This window comes from Mus caroli, unplaced genomic scaffold, assembly GCF_978045245.1.
Source record: "Mus caroli unplaced genomic scaffold, Mus_caroli_1 scaffold_4, whole genome shotgun sequence".
In the NCBI taxonomy this organism is placed as follows: Eukaryota; Metazoa; Chordata; class Mammalia; order Rodentia; family Muridae; genus Mus; species Mus caroli.
This window is the reverse complement of record NW_028227259.1, coordinates 32,307,436-32,320,542: the sequence shown is the minus strand read 5'-3', so window position 1 is coordinate 32,320,542 and position 13,107 is coordinate 32,307,436. Positions and strand designations below refer to the sequence as shown.

Genomic DNA, 13,107 nt, shown 5'->3' with positions numbered 1-13,107 from the left:
TTCCAGAGTGCAGCATCCCTTCTGGGGTTTCTCTCTCTGCCCTACAGCTAAGACGCTGCCAGACCTTAGACCTTCACCATGCTCAAAATGATTACACTCACTCACAAAGAGAGTGGAAGGGTCCAGGACAAACCAGGCAGATCCTGGACATGGCACTGATCTCTCCAGGTCCCCTCCCCCCAGCCCCACTGGGCATTCCACACCCAGAGTTCCACCTTTCATCTCACATGCGAAAGATGGCAAAGATACATGTGCACCAGCACTGCGTCACTGGAGATGCACAGGAGTTTACCCCTATCCTATACTCATTGACCCTCTGGCAGGATCCTGCACCTGTCACATCAGGAGGCAGTAATCAGCCTGGCCTGGCTAGCATTCTGCAAACTACTGAACACATAGAGCTGACTGCGCCAGACCACGTATGGACCAGCAGCCCTGGCTTTTCTGTGTCTCCTCATCTAAGCACTAGCCTAGGTGCACACAGCAAGCCCTAAATAGACATTGGCTCATTCCTGCCAGCTACCATGTTGAGCAGAGCTGCCCTTGGACCTAAGTTCATCTGGAATGCCAGGCTACCTGAAGACACGCCCAGATTCAGGGTTAGGGTTAGGGTTAGGGTTAAGAGTCAAGGGTAGTCTACTGGCTACACACCTGTGACAGGCCTTGGTTGCTACGGCTGAAAGAGTCGTGACTCTGTCCTTAAAACCTCTGCTGACCAGGACATCAACAGCTACAGTGGGGTCTGAGTGTCCGAGGAGCCTCTTCTGAAGCGGCCTCTCACACATGCATCTGAACACCTTGCTCTCCAGGACGGCATTCTTGGGCAGGAAACTACTGTCACACACTGCTGTCACACTCAGAAGGAGGAGCCTCTCCAAGTTCCCAGCACATTCACTCAGGCTGCTAGTCCAAAAAGCCACACTCACTGGATGACAACTGACCTCTGTATGGGACACCAACACATTCCACCCCCCCCCCAAGTGTCACTTTATCTTCCATAATTGAAAACGTTGTGGCTGGTGAGTTGGCTCAGTGGGTCAAAATGCCACCAAGTCTGACCACCTAAAATGGGCACCCAGAATACACCAGATAGGAGAGGATCAACTCCCACAAACTGTCCTCTGACTTCTACCCATGCACCAGAGCACACCCTTGCACATACACACACAAAAATAAATGTATAAAACTGTATTTAAAAAAAACAATACAAGACCTGCTTTTATTTTTCATAGTAACAGTGCAACTTACAGACAGGGAATGACCACAAGAGAGCTGGACTCAGTGACGTTTACATTTTATTTACCTCAGTAGCACTAAAATACATTCCTCCTTGAGGGTCACATTTCCACAACACACATTAACACCAATCCATACTCCGTAAGTGCCCACACCACCTCCCACCAAAACCAAGCAAACTCAGCAAACACTTCATGGTCACTTCCTCAAAACGTGGGTGGGTCCTGTCTCAGCTCCTAGCTACACCAGTGCCCAGAACTCACAAAGCTTCCCCTTTCCACACTGCGGACCCATCTCAAGCTCACCAACACTGTTCATCATGTGCTCATTGCCAAGGGGACAAAGTTCAAACAATAGATCCTCATGGCCAAAAGGAAGTGACACTGCCAAGAGACATGTGCAGCCCAGATAGAAGTGAGATGGCGTCAGAACTACCTAGTGCTCCATGTAAGCCACAGGTTAGGTGACAGCATGGCATGGGTTATGACAGGTCAAAGCTTGTGAAGGGGCCCTTATTTGCTTCTTGCTTCCTAGCTGATTATTTTGCATGCGCCTCTGTGTGCTGTGTGTTTGTGTAAATAGCCAGTAGCACTGACCTATCATTACTAGAAATGGTATTGCTAAGCAAAACCTTTTGACTGAAAAAGGACAAATATTTCTCCAAGAAGAAAAGATGAGATTTCCCAAAAACTAAACTATATTTGGTGTCAATTTTTGACTACCTGGAGAAGATTAAAAGTTGAACAATAAATAAGGAAAGACTCTATCTGAAGTGGCTCCTGATAGCCTTAAGTGTTGCCAGAGTACCCTGAATCAAAAGCATCCTGACACCCATGGCTCAAGGCACAGCTTACTTTACCTCTAAGTTCCGCTGTACTCAAAACTTCGCACTGTACCACCGCCAGGAGGTAGTCTATCATGAACACATACCTAGCTCCCTCCTGGACCCTATGGACTCCTACAACTACAAATACCTCAGAGCTCAAAGCAGGGCTTGGGCTGCTGAAAACTCGAGGAAAAAGCTATGGATTTAGTGTTGGGGCAAAGCAGAGTTACAAGGCTCAGGCTGTGTCACAAACTTATACAAGCTACCCGGGATCGTTGCCTCTGTCTCCAACACCCTTGGATCCTACCGATCCGTGGGCACACGTCCATAATCCTGCTAAGCGAAGTGACCCTGGGCGACATTTAAAGGATGCCGCTGCCATGCGCATGAGCAACACACACACACACACACACACACACACACACACAGTGGCTGCCGCGGCTGCCGCCAAGTCCAGCCTAGTGGTTCCCTTTGGTCGACTTCTTCTTCTTCAAGTCCTCTTTCTGCTTCTGCTTCTTCCTCTTGCCACCTTCTTTGAGCCCTAAGGAAACATGGCTTATGAAACACTGCACACCAGCAACTGCATCCCCTTGAGATGGGTCACTCGGTAGACACTTCCCCGTGTACAAAGCAACAGAACAGTCATTTATGGTGTTCATATCAAAAAGAAAACACAAACTGTTTGAAATAGCATGCTAAAAACTTTCCATATTGCTCCCAGAATGTCACCACCACACAGGGAAGTGTGCAACCCACAGCAAGCCTCCTACATTTACCCAGCAGCCCAGCCACAGAAACACCTCTGTGGAACAGCTCCTCAGCGGCCCTACCAAGACCCTACCTGCAAAATGTACAACCCTGTCACCTACGCAGCCAAGTCAGACACCCCCCACAGCTGCCTTCTGAAATGGCAAGTCCATTCTCTCTGGCAGCCTATTTTTCAATCTTGAAAACAGCCTGTCGAATTTTTCCTGTCATTAAAGCTAACAGATGCATGACCTTACCAACCAAGGCCACAGTAAGACTGACAGAGGCTCAGCTCTGGATACTGCCAACAAGCTGATGGGCTTTGCCTTCAGGCCTACAGAAGCTCAGACTCTGGCCACATGCAGTTGGTGGGATGTGGGCCTGGTGCTGAACAAGAGCCACAAAAGAGACCTCAGAACCCCAGCTTCTATAACATGCCCACAGATACCTCAAAATTCCCATGGTGAGATCCACCAAAACCTCAACACATGAATTAGTTGCGGGGGCGGGGGAGGGCAGTGAGGAAGGCAGGCCAGCAGCAGGCTTAGATGCAGGCTCTAGCTTTGGGAATGACAAGCCATGCTCTGTGAAAAGGGCCACACTCCACAGCACTACTAGGCAGGGTCAAGTTGAGCAAGAAGGAGGAGGAAGGAAATGTTTATTCTTTTATTCATGCCTCTTCTCATGTTGAGTAATTTCTTTTTGACTGCGTTGTATGTGGAATCCACAAACAAATGCAAAATGCCACTACTCCCTTTACCAAAATGCAGCTCCCTCTGCAGAACAAACTTTCAAGGCCACAGAATAGCCTGCAAAAAAAGTTAAGGGGGGGGGGGGGGGGGCTACATATCTTGAACTCATGGCTCAGCAATACAGAGCTTACCAAGCATGTAGGCAGTCCACAGCACACGTGCACGCACATACGCACACACGCACAGAGCCAGCAAATCCAACTATATTTAGTTCTCCCCTCATCACCAACACAGTATGGACCATGGCTATGCTGGCTGACCACAGTCCAACTCCTGACAACCCCTGGTGGCTTAAATTGCACAGTAAATCCTTTTCTAGGAAGGGACCTCAATGAGAATGTTTTTCATCTAGGAAACTCCACTTGCTGATGCCAAGGAGCCAGGCTGCACCTAGACTGTACCCAGCAGCTCCACATCTGACAGACACTGGGACCTGCAACTGGGATGGCTTGCACCAAATTTCTCCTTGTATGAATTTTTAGGAAAACTGGCCCAAGACTCGTCAATCCAACCAAAACCAATAATAATAGCAAAGCCCCTGAAGGCTGCACTGGGTGAAGTGTGGGAAGCCTGGCCCAGGACATCTTAGGTCTTCAACGGTGGCTCTCAGAATTTTAAGGTCTGGACTTGGTCCCCCTGATCCCAACAGCAGACGACCAGACTTTGCAAAGGCTTCTGTGTTAGCCAGAGGAGGACAGTAGCTTACAGTACAGAGCAAGGTACGCTGCCCCGGTCACGGTTTTGTTGTGGAAACTGAAACCACTTTTGTGTGGTAGCTGTTTCTAATTTCCCTCCCAACGGGCCTCTGTTTTCACTTAATTAAGCCAAACCCTGTGTAGCTCAGGTGGCAGTTTGGAGAACCCCACTTCAAAACGGGCCACCATCTCTGAGAGAGAAGGTAAGTGAAGCGTTACATTTTCCTTCCTATAGGAAAGCATGGCTCTGGAACTTAAAGCGCGGGGAGTTGTTTTGTTGTAAACAAAAAGGGAGTAAAGGGACAAAGCTTAGAGAAGCTGCCAGTCACAGCCAGAGCCACGCTGGCAGTGCTGCTGACTCCAGGCTCAGGACATAGGGAGACCACCTCGCGCACAGCTTTTCCAGCCTCTCATGAGAGATTTCTACCAGGATCCACAAGCTCACCACTACACACTTGTACACACGCATGCACACGTAGAGTCTAGATCTGCACTGGCAGAACAACAAAGTGAAAGCACTTTGCTGTTCTTACTAATAAATTCTGTCTCCAGATTGGCCTTGGCTGAGCACCTTTGGCTTAAGAGAGACGGCCAGGGCCTAGAGAAGGGCCATGTGCTGCAGTCACACTTCCTGTCCAGATCCTGCTGTGGGGGCCCTACGCACCTATAAACAAGCTCTGCAGTCAGGCCTGTCCCTATATACCTCTAGTTACCAGAAGATTAATGACATAGCACCTCCTAGGCCAGGCTCCAGCACCTTTACAACAAGAGTTGGGGGAACAAGAGTTGGGGGAGGTCACCAAACTCTACAAGGCTGCTCTATTCTGTTTCACTCAGCACCGAGACAGTGCTCATGGGAGGTGTCCACAGCCACTGAGGCACAAGGAGCTCCCCAGTGCAGGCAGGGAAGCATCTGCCACTCAGCTGCACAGAGCTCAGTCACCCATCTGGTTTTGCTGGCATCTCTCCACAGCAAGGTAACTAAGCTGGCTACCCAAAATTCTAGTAATGCCACAAGTACTATGTTTGCTTCTGCTTATAGAACCCTAAAGGACACCTGCTTCATCCTTCTCTGAGGAGAACCAGAGGGGCTTGAGGTCTTGACTTTAATGCAAACTTCTGAAAAACAAAGGAATAGACCTTTGCCCTGTTTCCTGCTTGGAGCACTTTGCAACACAATGTGACATAAACCACCAAAACATATCACTGTAGTTTGGCCTAGGGAGTTGTATAGCCACAGGCACAAACTCTAGCTTCTGGACAATAAAACAACCTTCATACAGGGCTGGGGCCTCACTAGAAAGTTCAATGTGAACACGCTGACCACCTCATAGAATGTTCTATGAGGAATACTCCTGGAAATATACAAGCTACCTGCTGAGGCTAGAGCCAGATGGTGAACAATCCCACCATGAGCACAGAGGGAGGAGCCAGGCCTCCACCTCCACCTCCACCTGTGGCTCAACTGAGATAACTCTACTGGGTGCATGGCTGGAGCTTTCCGTCTGGAGAGTGAAGTTAATAAGTGTGCAAGTGGTAAGTCAGGTTAAGTGACAGATCCCAAAAAGTTATAGACCAGAACTATTAAGGACAGAAGCAGTACCTAGCAATTCCCTAGCAGTCAATCTAACCCAGACAATATACTCCATACACATCAGAATACTGGGACCCCTGTTTTAATCATGGGGTTGGCTTTGAGCCACGCAGCTAGGCCGTACATAGAGCAGCTGTGGGAGGTGAGCGGGACACAGGCATCCTCTCTGTCCCTTCTTGGCAGGCCTGGCACCTACCCTCAGCTCCCCATGCCCCCTCAGGTCAGAATGCAGCAACACAGGCCTGACTCCTGTGCTTGCTGTCCTGGACCTGGGGGCAAAACACTTTGGGGATGTTCCACACCATCTCCCTTCTGCACACCTGCTGAGGTCATAGGGGCATCCCAGTTGCCAGGAACCCGCTGCCTGTCCTGCTCGTCATCTTCCCAGTTGCTTTTAGACCCAAGTTTGGCCGTTGGGGCAGGCCTGGGTGGCTTCTGTGGGCGGGTGCTGACAGAAGGGGCTGGAGTCTGGGCTGGAGCTGGGGCTGGGGCTGGAGCTGGAGCTGGGGCTGGAGTTGGGGCCGGGGGCCGGGCCTGGGAGGGGACCCGGACTGGTGCTGGGGCCGGGCCAGGGGCCAGAGCTGGTGTGGGTTGGCCTCTCCGCTGGCATTCTTCTGCAAGGGCGTTCTCGTCGGCCACACCTGAAAACACAGCACACCAGGGAGAGCTGTGAGCCTCAGCCCTCCCTTGGGAGCAAGAGGCTTCACACACCTTCTTTCCCAAAAGATGGCTCCATCTCTAGAGCCACCATCCATTTATAAAAGAAGAAACTATCCATTCCCTCCACTGCATTACTGGGCCTGAACATTCTCTTCCCACATTGGAAATGAAAACAATCCCAGAGAAATCTACTCTCTCTCTCTCTCTGCTGTATTATCATCAGGCAGATTCTCAGTTGAACAATCAAGAAATAGGCCTGGCAGATACCACTTAACATGCTTCTTGCCAACCCAACAATTCAGCCCTGCAAAGAGGCCAAGCATGTTCATAGGCTAGCAACCACGGAAGCATCACCTCTAAAAGCAAGCACAAAGTGGGGTAGGAGGACTGCAGAAGCCTCGGGCACTCACTCTGCCCTCCATCCCTAGGGTGGTAGAGCCAGGCCCCAGGTAATCTCCCAGAAATTTCCCAGCTCATCACACGCTCAACACTCCGCCCTGTCATCATTCAGAAGGCTGTTTATCTTTGGCAAAACTGAAACAAGGTTTCACACACTAGACGGATACTGAAAATAAAACAAGAAAGCAACAAAGGGTTAACTTCTATTCCCTGTAACTGAGTAACAGTGCCGTTATCATTTATACCAGGCATAAAGCTGGAGGCAGTGACTCTCCATTCTAGACACTCAGCTTACCAAGAGCATAAACCTGCAACCACCAATTGCAGCCTATGTGTCAACTCAGACAGAGACATGCAAGAGCTGCCTTTCTTTGGTAGTAAAGCAAGAAAGGTACAACTGCCCCACATGCAGGTTCCTCTTTCATCCCTGGGAGGCACATGCTCAGGGCAACGTGGTAAGTATTTTAAATCAGCCCTCATCTGGACCTTTCCCGTGGACCAAGTTCTGCAGGAGCCAGACCTGTGGAGAAGCCTGGTAGGTAACAATAGAACCTGGCAGAATCTTAACAGGGTAATGCAGGTGGGGGGTGGTGGCACTTCCCTTTAGTCTTAGCACTCAAGCAGCAGAGGCAGGCCAACCTGGTCACAAAGTAAGTTCCAGGACAGCTGGCCAGTCACTCCAACACTCTGAAAGGAAGCCCAGACAGACTCCAAGCCAGACTAGTCTCTGCTGAACAGAGAACCATGCCTGTAAAATCCCTGCACGTATGGTCATACGTGCTGTAATGTCAACACTGACAAGTGCGCTGAAATGACAATGCGCTGGAGGCCACTCTGGACTACATAGCAAAACCTTATCAAAAAGCAAACAGGCCAGGCATGGTGGCAGCTGCCTTTAATCCCAACACTCAGGAGGTAGAGGCAGGCAGGTCTCCATGAGTTCAAGGCCACCCTGGTCTACAAAGGCAAGACAAGACAGCCAGGGCTTGTTACACAGAAAAACCCTGTCTCAAAGAGGAAAAAAAAAAAAAAAGCAGCTCTAAGTCAGCCTGGAACTACATAATTTGAAGCTATATAACAACCCCCATATTTCATCACGGGAAGGGAGGGGAGGAGGGAGTGCTGAGGAGAAAGGTACGGTTAAGCACTAACTACTGTAACTTGCGAAGGAAACTATTTTTTTTTTATGTGTGACACCCCATCACCTGCTGCCAAACCTTTATTTTGGGGACATCGTGCTGAGTCTCCAGACAGCAGCCTCTTGCTCATCTTCTTACTTACCTCAGTGCCAAAACAGATATCCTCAGGTCTATGCAGAACCAAGTTCCCGTCAGCCATAAGAGGAGACAGAGTGCACCCCACATTCTGCTCAGGGAGCACCCATCCCAAAAGGCCTGCTGGGTCCATCCGCAGACCCCACAAGGTACAACCCCCAGTGGAAATAAACAAATGTCCTAACAGACCTTTACAGGCCTTGGCCCTTGTTGCGCAAGCTCCACACACTCTGGCTTTCAGACCTTAGCTGGGTTATCTATAGCAGGAAGCCAGTCACAAGGACGGCAAGTTTCTTATTGCAGGTTCTCTTCACTTGCACTCCCTACATTCCCCAGCCCGGAAATAAGAGTGCACCTGACTTCATTCAGAGCACCTTCAACGAGTTCTGTGCTTACTTTCTGAAGAGTAAACTGGCTGGTTTTTGTTATCTCAGGACTGGCGAATTGCAAGGTGGCTTAGAGAGTAAAGATGATCTGCGGATAAGCTAAACCTGATAACCTGAACTTTTTTTTTATTATATATATTTTTTTAAATTACGTATTTTCCTCAATTACATTTCCAATGCTATCCCAAAAGTCCCCCATACCTCCCCCCACTTCCCTACCCACCCATTCCCATTCTTTTGGCCCTGGCATTCCCCTGTATTGGGGCATATAAAGTTTGCAAGTCCAATGGGCCTCTCTTTCCCGTGATGGCCGACTAGGCCATCTTTCGATACATATGCAGCTAGAGACAAGAGCTCCGGGGTACTGGTTAGTTCATCATGTTGTTCCCCCTATAGGGTTGCAGATCCCTTTAACTCCTTGGGTACTTTCTCTAGCTCCTCCACTGGGGGCCTCGTGATCCGTCCAATAGCTGACTGTGAGCATCCACTTCTGTGTTTGCTAGGCCCCGGCATAGTCTCACAAGAGACAGCTATATCTGGTCCTTTCATCAAAATCTTGCTAGTGTATGCAATGGTGTCAGCGTTTGGAAGCTGATTATGGGATGGATCCCTGGATATGGCAGTCTCTAGATAACCTGAACTTAATCCCCAGGACCCGCACGGGAGAGAAGCAATTCTCAAGTTGTCCTCCAATCTGCACCTGTGGTGGGCGCGCACACGCCCACACACATGCACCACTCACTCACAAAGAAATGTAATAATTTTAGAAAGAACTAAGCTTAGAAAAGAACTAGCAGAAAGCTGACATTGTGCCTGACAATTCTTTCAGAACCTGGATCTCGTTCTTATAACAAATAACTAGTAAACTAGGAGCTCAGGACTCAAAGCACAAGGCCAGTACTTCTTGGTGGCCTACAGCAGCCAGGCAAATCCTCTCATCCTTCCTGTTCTGAGTGCCACCCAGCTCTCAGGGTTTTCCTGAAAATCCTCACTAGCAATTTCCCTGCCCATGGCCCAGCAGTGAAAATCACAGAGACACAGGATACAGGGTGCCACAAACTAAGTGCCTGGGTCAGAAATGAAGGTGGGAAATCAGCAGCTATTCGGTCACCTCTCTTCAGGCATCCTCACTAGGCACTCCTGCTAAGAAATAACTCACCATGTATTTGTCCAAGCACTCCTTCCTTCCAGCCTGCTGTCCTCATAATATATTAAGGAGTAGCTGGCAGCCAGCACCCCAAAATAATCAACTGGCTGCTGTGACAAGACCTGTGAGGCTGATCCACTTAGCAACTGCTACCTCTAAGGCAATTTGGACCAGAGTAGGCACAGCATAACCACTGGTGTCTGGGGCATTACCAAGACGATGATCGATCCATGTGGAAGGATGAATCTGGGTTGGGCTACTGACCTCAGCACACAAACCTAGATCCAGCCCAAATACAGAAGGCCCTGTGGACTGACTGCTCTGTGCTTACAAGCTCCAAATCTCACAGCACACCAGCTTTCTCTCAAGTACCACGCAGTGACTATCACATTCCTGTCTTGCTTGAGAACCTTCCAGTCCTGAGTCCTCTGTTCTTTGTCTTCATGGCTGCCTATAAGGAGGAAGATAAGTACTCTATGGGTCCAGGAGCATGGCCAGACTGACAATAGCCCATGGAAATTGCTTTTTACAGGGGATGTTGTCTTACAGTTCTGATGACCTATCATTGTCCTGTTATGGTAGAAACCCACAAAGCTACACATAACTATTACACCACCACCTTCAAAATGATGGCAAACACCTAGGCTCAAGCATCTTCAGCCTTATTCCTTCATGTGGAGATGCCCTATAAGCTTTGAGAAGTTGGCAGATGAGTGAGGACCATCCCTGCCATCTTCATATCCTGCCCCAAAGCACATCACTCCTCATTTACAGTGGGTTGACTGGGTCCAACCACAGCCTTCACAGCACATTCTATCAGAGCTGGACAGGTGTACACACACACACACACACACACACCACCACCACCACCACCACACCACACCACACCACACACACCACACCACACCACACCACACCACACCACACATCACAAAGCAGCCAATCAGAGTCCACAGAACCCAGAAGTAAGGCAGCACTACTTGTCCTGACCAGCACCTACCGCAGAAAGGACTTCATTTGCTCACTGCAAAGACTACAAAGAGACAGAAAGGCAGAGCAGAGGTCAAAGTGGCTGTGTGCCCTGGCCATGCTCTTGGTGGGCTTCCTTATGAAAGCAAAATTATTTGTGGTACTGCCATGCTCTGTGGTTATCCCTCAACACCTAATCAGGCCTGAAGTAAGAGGTAGAGCTAGCCCACAGCACAGAGGGTAGAGCACAGAGCTAATCCACAGGGCCCTCAAAACACATCTGGTGGCTGGGAGGAGGATGGAATCTTGATGGCTGGAGCAAGGACTGAGAGCAGTAGCTGTGGGAGAAAGTGCTCATTCAGCAATGTGACATCATAGACTCCATACCTAGGACTCAAAAAAAAAACCTATAAACAAGTACAAACCTATAAACAAGGCTGAATACCATAATATCCATGGGAGCAAAACAAAAGAAAGTTCCATCAAAACAAAAAAAGCATCATAAACCAGCAGTTCTCAACCTGTCTGTCATGACTCCTTTTGGGGGCGGGAAGTCAAACAACTTCCTCGCAAGGGCTATCAGATACCCTGCATATCACATATCCTGCATATCGGATATCCTGCATATCAGATATTTATGTTACCATTCACAATAGCAAAAGTGCTGTTATGAAGTAGCAACAAAGTAATTTTATTTCATTGGGGTATACCACAATATAAGGACTGTATTAAAGGATTACACACTAGAAGGTTGACACCCACTGCCATAAACTCTTAACAGATGTCCTCAAGGCTTGCTTTCTTAGTAGTGAAGATGGTTTGGTCCCAGTTTACACTATGGTTTGCTCTGTCTATCTCTTCCAGGGACCCAAATGCCAGGAGTCTAGTATCTACCGCAGTTAGGCAGGCAGAATATTCCAGGACACAATGAAGGACGGATCTGCATAATCTGAGATTAGACAGCAATCATATTTAAAGACTGTAGAAGGAACCAACCCTTCAACTGACCAGCTCTGCTCTATTCCCTTAACAGATATGGATTATACAAAAGTTTAACCTCACAATTTAACATATCAGACTGGGATGAATGTAATAATCCCAAGATCACAAGTATGGAGTAAAACCCATGCTAACAGGGAAAATCACAGGTGCAACAAGACAGTACTTAGACAGAACCCATCAGAACCCTAGGGAAGGACAGTTCCAACTCCACAAACAGCAGTTTATTAACCTCACCTCAAAGATAAGCAAAACTTTGTCATACCTTTCAGGTCCCTAGAAACACAGAGGATCCCACAGCTTCAAGGCCATAGGCAATCTGTCCAAACCTGCATGACTTGTCCTGCCTCACCTCACCACAATCCCATCTAGTCAAGGCACAAGTTTTCCTCCTCCACCCTGTGATAAACAGACACCCAGCAGCTGATACACACAAGTCAGTGGAATCTTTAAGGCTATGTGCCTGGAAGCAGAGTAAGTGAACGACTTCACAAGGTCTGTAAGCATGAGACCTCCAATCCAGGGGCCTCTGAATCCTTTTTATCTGAAGCCCCTGATAGCCAACCTCAAAACCTAACTTGAAAGACTTGAAAAGAGTCTGGGGGTAGGGGGTGGGGTTTCCGTAGGAAATGCCATTGCTATCGCACAGGTAGGAAGAACCTGCACTGGGTCAACTGCTATACATGGAAGACAAGCCGGGCCGAGCCAGCATGTTTCAGAGTGCTCACCGCTCACAGCTCTAACACCGGGAGGAAACGTGGGTATGTGCACCCTGGATATTGGTGAGGATCCTAGGGCTTGCTCCATTTAACTCATCTCACACACAAAGCCACCTGCATTAAACCATCAATCATGTGCTTCATCTTTAATATTTACAGAAGTGGGGCTGGCAGGAAAACTCAGAACGAGGGTATTTGCTTCAAAACCTAATGGCCCAGTTTTCTGGAAGCCACCAACTGTCCTCCATCTTCCAAGTGTGTGACAGAATGCAAATGCACATATAAACAAATTTAATGAAAAATATACAAAAGCCTTTTCTGGAATGTACAGAAGCGCATATTTTCTGCAACTGACACAAATGCCAGGTCCTCCTAGCAACCCTTCAAAACTGGGGAAACTATCTGAGAGTCAGGAACGCAGTCTTTCTGGACAGGATGTTATCAGGAGGCCTGCACTGGCTGCCCGTCAGGGAGACAGAGGTGAGATTCCTAGTGTCCACATCTGCCCTGCTTTGGCTTTCGTGAGCACATGGTGCACAGAAATACATGCAGCCAAACACACAAACATAAATCCATTTAAAATTTTTAGTACAGTCAGGTGGTAGTGGCACATGCCTTTAATACCAGCACTCAGGAGGGCAGAGGCAGGTAGATCCCTTGAGTCTGAAGGAAGCCTGGTCTACAAGTGAATTCTAGGACAACCA

General features: G+C 48.6%; 1 protein-coding gene across 4 annotated transcripts in view; it reads right to left on the bottom strand.

Moving 5' to 3' along the window:
- Positions 1 to 1,277: 1,277 nt before the first annotated feature.
- The window catches only part of Dnajb6 (DnaJ heat shock protein family (Hsp40) member B6), a 52,070-nt gene continuing 40,240 nt past the window's right edge, over positions 1,278 to 13,107 (bottom strand). For 2 of the 4 annotated variants that reach the window (XM_021162037.3, XM_021162038.3), the window contains exons 9-10: positions 6,171 to 6,491; positions 1,278 to 2,603 (exon numbers count right to left, since the gene is read on the bottom strand). In XM_021162037.3, coding sequence (XP_021017696.2) covers positions 2,521 to 2,603; positions 6,171 to 6,491 — 404 coding nt within the window. In that variant the 3' untranslated portion in view covers positions 1,278 to 2,520. Of the gene's footprint in view, positions 2,604 to 3,648; positions 6,492 to 13,107 lie in introns of those variants that run through there. The other 2 variants (XM_085836559.1, XM_021162034.3) reach the window with 2 other exon arrangements.